Raw genomic sequence first — 7,655 nt, forward strand, 5'->3', positions numbered from 1 at the left:
CCCTCCATCCCTCCCTCCATCTCTCCCTCCCTCCCTCCTCCCTCCATCCCTCCCTCCTCACCTCTCCTGTCCCGCCGTGTCCCAGAGCTGCAGGTGAACCTTGAAGGTTTTTCCGGTCGTCGTTCCATTCGGGTTTGAAGTCGTGTAAACCTGAAGAGGAAAACTTTCAGTCAGGATTAAATCGAATCATCTGAGAAGAAAAATAAGAACGAAAGAACAATAAAAAACAAACATAACCAGTTTACTTTCTGTAAACTTGATTATTTTTTCTCTTCCTCATCTTAAAGAGTAAAATCTTGATCTTGTTCTAAACCAGTGGAGTCTAAACTCGGTCCTGGAGGCCCGAAGTGGGTCCTGGAGGCCCAAGGTGGGTCCTGGAGGCCCAAGGTGGGTCCTGGAGGCCCGACGTCCTGCATGTTTTATTCCCTCCCTGGTTTTACAGATCTGGATCAAATGATGGGTCATTACAGACCGAACCAGAACACTGACCTGCTGAGGATGTTGTTTCTCCCAGCAGGGAGAGAATAAACCCTGCAGGACGCCTCAGGACCCACTTTGGGCCTCCAGGACCCACCTTGGGACTCCAGGACCCAGTTTGGGCCTCCAGGACCCAGTTTGGGCCTCCAGGACCCACCTTGGGCCTCCAGGACCCACCTTGGGACTCCAGGACCCACCTTGGGCCTCCTGGACCCAGTTTCAGCCTCCAGGACCCACCTTGGGCCTCCTGGACCCAGTTTGGGACTCCAGGACCCACTTTGGGCCTCCAGGACCCACCTTGGGCCTCCAGGACCCAGTTTGGGCCTCCAGGACCCACCTTGGGCCGCTGCTCTAATCTGTCCATCATGAAGGTTTAACTTCATGGCTGTAACTTATTGATGAGAATCAAAGCGAATCAATCGATCGATCGATTGATTGTAAATACTTGGTGAACTTTTGCTTCTGGAGGTAATTTATCCAGATCGGTTTCCATGTTGGGACGGAAACATGGCGGCTGTGACTCAGCCGGCCTCGGTCGCCATGGTAACCCGTCCTGGGCGCAGAGCAAAGCGGAGGAAGCCTCACCACTCTCTTTTCCCTGAAGTCGATGCCCACCGTGGTGATGAACTTGGGGTTGAACTTGTTGTCGGTGTAGCGGTAGAGGAAGGTGGTCTTCCCCACGCCGGAGTCGCCCAGAGCCAGCAGCTTGATCAGGTAGTCGTAATCCCCATCAGTCATAGTGGAGACCGGAAAGAGCCTGAGAGGGAAGAGAGAGAGAGAGGGCAGACGATACAGAGGGATTTTATTTAGGATGGAGGAGAGAACGACGAGGAAAGTTTAACTCTGAAGACGGAGAAACTGGATCAACTCTGAATGAACTGAGCTGGTAAAGTTTCTGTCATGGGAAAAATCACAAGAGTGAAAACAAAAAGGAAACTTTAACTCTGTGGGAGGAGAAATTATATACGAGTTTCTGCAAAATGTGAAATTTTCTCTGCAGAGTAAAAGAAATCACATCAGATACATGGAAAATGAAGGAATGTTGTTTGTGGAAGGAGAAATTAAACATCAGAGTGAAAACAAAACGCTCAACTTCTCATCTATTCACTGGAGTGACGACATTAATCCTCCGTTTCTGGTTCTAGTAGAAAATCAAACAGTTTTTGTCTCTGAGAATTCAACACTTTGTCACATGAGAGTCAGAATCGATGGCCTGCCTCTCATCCATCCATCCATCCCTCCCTCTCATCCACCCATCCATCCATCCATCCATCCATCCATCCATCCATCCAGGATGAAGTGAATGAATGAAAACCGTCCTGCAGCACCACAACCCATCAGCAGCTGCTGTCCTGCTGGGCCGACTGGACCAGAACAGGAGCTGGTGGGAAAACACCGACCGAGTCCAGGAGGAAAGAGGAAACGAGATCCTTCACTCAAAAAGACAATCTGAACCTTTTTCAGTAACTTTTGCTTCTTATTGAGATGAGAATCAAGTTTTCCATCAGGTTTTATTTGCAGAGATGAGCGAATCCTTCATGCAGGGAGTTCTGGTTCAGATCATGGGACTCTGGTCCACCAGCTGACTGCAGCGTGTTAAATATGGGGCTTTATTACGGGGCAGCGACGTTCTGCCTGCAGTTCAGACGATGACGCCATCCAGCCGTCACTCTGAGACAAATTTAGCCTCCTGACATTTAACCTGCAGCGTTTCAATCAGGACCTGCAGGAAAATCTAAAAGAAAAATCTGATTTATTCTTTTAAATTAATGCATCTTCAACAGCAGGACCAGCTTCTAAAATTATTCATATCTTCACTCAAATAATATGCAACAGGTTTCATAATGACATTATTCCCTAAACAAAAACAGAGCAGGAAAAGTAAGTACACCCTCCTGCTTCCAGTGGGAAATAAAAACATGTTAGTGTTGAACGTTTCTGCTGAATGTCTGTTGTTGCCACTAGTTCAATAAAGTTTCTTTAAAAAATAAAAGAACATTAAGGACAGGAAACAGGACTGCTGTGTAAGCAGACTTCAAAATAAGAGCATGAATATAAACAGATGACTACTTAAAAAAATCTAAACAGTCAAAAACCAAAACTTCAAAAGCATCAGCAGAACTGAAGTTTATGATTAGCCACTTAGCATTAGCTTCTGCTAAATACTGTGTTGTTATAGCCTTTTAGCTTTAGCAGAACTGAAGTTTATGATTAGCCACTTAGCATTAGCTTCTGCTGAATACTGTGTTGTTATAGCACTTTAGCTTTAGCAGAACTAAAGTTTATGATTAGCGACTTAGCATTAGCTTTTGCTAAATACTGTGTTGTTAGCCTTTTAGCTTTAGCAGAACTAAAGTTTATGATTAGCTCTTCAGACATTAGAACAGCTAAGTCTCTCGTTAGCGATGCCGACCTCTGGTTTCCACCAGCGTTTCATCAGGATCTTTGTCTCTTTTTGCCACAGAGACGTGAACCAGACAGAGTGAGGAGCGTTTTGGATTAAAGATGGCAGCCTGACTTTCCTCTCTAACTGTAGTTTAACATCCGTTCCCCAACAGTGAATATTTTCTGAAAGGTCAGCTGGACCTTTAGGTCTGACTGATGGGTCCTCCGGTCCAACCTAACCTGATCACAGGACTAATTTGTTTTCCATCTCCTGCTGTCGCTAACAATCTGTCCTTCGAAGCCGCAGATCGATAACTGATGAGCGCTGGCCTTTAACTATTCAGTTACTCAGGACGCCCAGACGGTTTGCAGCAGGTTGTCCTGAAGCGTCTCCAGAGGAAACAGCAGAAACATCAGAGTCTGGAACATTCACGGTGAATAATTCACTGCTGCGCGGCGCCTTGACGCTCTGAGGCCGACATCCTCACCAACTGAACCTCACAAGACATAAAAACCTGAAAATGATCCAGCAGGAGGGAATAAAGATGATCTGAGATATTCCACAGATTAGTCCAGTCCAACTCAACAGTCATTATTTACCAACCAAACAGGAAGTCAGCTTGGAGGAAAACAAACCAAAGGAGAGGAAGTTTTATTTGTAGAGCGAGTTTCAGCAGCGAGGCGGTTCAACGGGCTCTGCATGACAAACACAGAAAAATACAAAGTTATAAAGAAAAACACAATGAACAAACTTTACAGTTTGATGAGCGACTTCACCAGAACCAGACAACCAATCAGTTTGTTTCATTCATTATGGCTGCAGAGCAGCGTCCAGATTCACACGTTTCCCTGAACACAACAGGCCGAAACATGGAAACCAAACCGGCTCATCACATTCAGGCCGGTCCGACACGAACGACACTGTTCAGAACCAGAACCGTCATCACATCCAGACACATGAAACCCGATCAAACACAGAACACGCATTAGCCTCGCTACAGACGGAGGGCGGGTCGCTGCTGACACTGAAAACGTTGCTTTATGGGGACAAAACCATCTGAGCCGGTTCAGAAAACCAAACAGGAAATGACGACCCAGTTCCTGCAACAAAAATACTTCACATTACAAAACATAAAAATATCCAGAAATAAGCAGTACAAATAAACATGATCCATCAAAACAGAGATAAAAAAGAAAATTAAAATTAGCATGAATAAAAATCATTAATTGTAAATAAATTCAAGAAAACGTAGAAAAATAAAGAAATAAGATATTTTTCAATCTAAAAATAAAAAATACTCCTAAAACTAATTTTTGAAATTCTAAAAACAAGACATGGAAGTGATCTTTTATTAGAAATACAGTTGTGAAAGTAAAATTAGCTCTTTGTAATTTATCTGGGATTTTAGGGAAAGCTAAGAGCGCTAAAGGTTTACAAAGTTAGCAAAAGCGCTAAATGAAAAGTTAGCTTTGCTATTAGCGCATTAGCAGAAGTGTGCCAGCCAGTGGAAACATGCTAGTATTTCCCTCCTGGACGTTTTATCTACATAAACAGATCTGGACAGACGGGCGGCGGATCTATGGCTCCATTTTCTATAAAACTGGTTTATTTCTGGATTTTTGCTCATTTTAAGAATTTACTCTGCTGTTAAAATCCCAACAATGGTGAGAAACACTCAATCTGTTTCTTTCTCTCCGTCTGGTTCATTGCTTATCGAGTTAGAGGTCATGTGACCGGTCAGCTGACTGGATGTGCGGCGGCCATTTTGCCTCAGGTCAGCAGAAACAGAACATCCTGTTTGTTTCTTCGCCTCCAGGATCCTTAAAGTGGTTTGACCTGAATATTTCACTTTCTGACTCACAACCAGAGGGAAAACTTTCATTAAATCACATTTTAAAACCGTTTAGGTGAATTAGATCCGATTCCAAAATAGATTTAATTCAGGCAATAACGAGCTGCGATATGTCAGGGTTAATATTATTAGAAGCTGCGAGTGAAAAAGTTTCTCCTTCTGTTGGTTTTTATTAAGCAACAGAAAGCATATATATACATTTATGCATTTCATAGTGAAATAAATGAATTCAGGAGCAGCATTTTGTTACAACAGGAAACTTATAACAAGACTTAAAAATCTTAAAACGAGATGCAAAATGAGAAAAGTTCTCATTATAAAGAGATAAGTTTTATTTCATTAAGATAAGAAAGTTTGTCATTCGTTTCTTGTTTTAACAACAAATTTGTTTATTTCTTGCTTCTCGTTTGTCTCTTGATTCAAGAACTGATCATCATAACCAAACCTAAAACCATTAAATAATCCAGCAACAACAAAATTTAAGATGTGATTAACGTACTTAAGGCTAACTTACACTCTTTAACTTAATTTAAGACATTTTAAGGCCTTGATTTTTAGGAATTTAAGACTTTTTAAGGATGCATGGACACCTATCTGTTTAGATATTTCATGCAAACCTGTGATTAGCATATTTAAAGCTAACTTGCATTTTAAAATTAATTTAAGACATTTTAAGACCTTAATTTGACATGCAGCTTTTTCAATTAATCTTTTTTCATTAAGATAAAAATGGCTCTAAAGTCTGGATCATTTTTATCATGTTGAAAGGGTGTACTTAGTTTTTCCCATAACTAAACAACCATTAGGGCTTCCTGTGACAGAAGAAAAAACCCAGATGTTTCGACCTCATCTAAACTCTGGTAGGAATATTAATGAGCCTCGACTGAAGCATCAGAGAAACCTTTAAATTACATTTTTCAGACATTTTACACTTTAATTTCCTCCTGAGAATCCTGAAAGTAAAGAAAACAAACAGATTCACTTTGTTTGGTTACGCATACATGCAGAGCTCAGAGGTCAGGATTTGAGTAGGACAGAACCAGAACTCCACCAAACAACCGAGAAAAGTCCAAACGATGGAGTGGAAACATGTTTCAGGTTTAAAGGTTTATAAAACATCACTGGGCTGGAAAAGACTTTCTGCTTCAGACTGAAGTTAAAATCAAACTGAAGACGAGAAACCAGGAAAAAGACGCTGACTGCTCAGAAACACTCAACAGAACCACACCTGAAAAATCACAACCATCACTTTAAAGGAGATTCTCACTTCATCTTTTCAATTCAAAAACTTCATCAACCAACCAAACCAATCAATCAATACAAATTGATTTTTTACACTTTAAAGGTTAAGTAACTGAACCCGTCCAGAAATAAATCAACTACAAATACAGATTTAAAAGTAATTAAAAATAAATAAATATGGAAAATATTTCTGGTCTAATTATTATCAATAACATCCAGCAAAGAAATAAATAATATTATCAATTTAAAAAATTACATAAATCATCAACTTAATAAACTACAAAGAATTAATTATTAATTTATTGTTTTTATTAATTAATAATATATTACATTAATAGTATTATTTTTAATACAAATTTTATCAATGACAATGTCTATATATATATATATATATATATATATATATATATATATAATCACTTTAGTTTTTAATGAATAATAATACCACATTAATAATAACTAATATATTAAAATAAGCAATAATTACCTTTTTACTGTTTTGTTTTTAGGAATCAGAGTAGTTAATATTATTTACATGAATAAAAATGAAACTGATAGAATGACAAATGATTTCACTCTTACTCCTCAGTTACAAACCAAAATTAAAATATTCATTAAAATGATGATTAAAATAAATCAAATAAAGTGAAACAACTGGATTTACTCAGAACCATCATTTAATCAGAAAACCTGATTAAAGACATGAAATCAAACTAATTAAAGTTAAATTAAAAACTATCTAAACTCTTCAGGCCTCCAGATGCTTCAGCTGATGAACATCATCAGGTTCGTCTCACCTGAGCCCAGAAGGTTCTTCAGATGAAACCGGTTCTGTTCAGCAAACTGAACTACAATCAGAACTTTTTAAAGTTTCTGCTAACAGAACCAACTTCTGCACTTCAACCCGAATGTAAACAATCAGACTCAAATATTGTCCCATAATTCTGCTGCGTTATAAACATAAGAGAGGAAATGTTCAGGTATCAGACGGGTTTTCACATGATTCGTCCTCCAGAACCAACAGAGACCCGGCGGGTCGGAGGAAGAAACGCCGACGGGTTCATTCATTCACAACAAAACTTAAGATTCAAACGTCCCGACTCGTTTTCCCAGAAAGAACCAGAAATAAAAACCCAATAAAGGAATTATTGTTTAAATAAATTCAAAGCATGAGAATTTATCTGTTTTCATCAATGCAGTGAATCCTAACATGGAGCAAAATATCAAGCAAAGTGATGGAGTGTGAAAGTAACATTTTATTTATATGGCACATTTTCAGCAACATTTCAAAATGCTTTACAGGAAGCAAAAGGAAATACAAACAAAGTACCAAACCAAAGGAAAAGAATCTAAAGTATGTAAACCAGGTTTTCCTGTTCAGTGATAAGAACAGACTTTCCAGCCACACTGTTCAGTTTGTCCGAAAGCTGCTTGGCCCTAAACTGGTTAACAGAACCACAGAAAAGAAATCTGTGATGGCCTAGTCAAAGTCCAGACATTAATCTTTTTGAACTGAAGTAGTGTGGAAAAAAAGAGTGGGCCAAAACTCCTCCACAACCATGTGAGGAGAAAACAATGAAGTTGGACAGAAAACGTTCATTTTTTTTTTTTTTTTTTTTTTTTTTTTTTTTTTTTTCTACAATTTTTTCTTTTTTTTCTCTTAAATTTTTCACTTTTTTTTTTTGAAAAATTTTTTTT

General features: G+C 39.1%; 1 protein-coding gene and 1 long non-coding RNA gene across 4 annotated transcripts in view; both read right to left on the reverse strand.

Annotated features, from left to right (window-relative positions):
• Positions 1-7,655, reverse strand: part of rab27b (RAB27B, member RAS oncogene family) — a 44,071-nt gene that overhangs the window by 16,259 nt on the left and 20,157 nt on the right. For 2 of the 3 annotated variants that reach the window (XM_015019557.1, XM_015019559.1), the window contains exons 2-3: positions 1,063-1,234; positions 62-150 (exon numbers count right to left, since the gene is read on the reverse strand). In XM_015019557.1, coding sequence (XP_014875043.1) covers positions 62-150; positions 1,063-1,215 — 242 coding nt within the window. In that variant the 5' untranslated portion in view covers positions 1,216-1,234. The remainder of the gene's footprint in view (positions 1-61; positions 151-1,062; positions 1,235-7,655) is intronic. The other variant, XM_015019558.1, reaches the window with a different exon arrangement.
• On the reverse strand, positions 626-817 carry LOC106937840 (uncharacterized). The gene is made up of 2 exons (XR_001422473.1): positions 755-817; positions 626-714 (listed from the first exon to the last, which is right to left on the reverse strand). It is a non-coding gene; the product is annotated as an uncharacterized LOC106937840 (long non-coding RNA).

The sequence above is a fragment of the Poecilia latipinna genome, unplaced genomic scaffold, assembly GCF_001443285.1.
Source record: "Poecilia latipinna isolate Pla-1442-1.1 unplaced genomic scaffold, P_latipinna-1.0 Scaffold2446, whole genome shotgun sequence".
In the NCBI taxonomy this organism is placed as follows: Eukaryota; Metazoa; Chordata; class Actinopteri; order Cyprinodontiformes; family Poeciliidae; genus Poecilia; species Poecilia latipinna.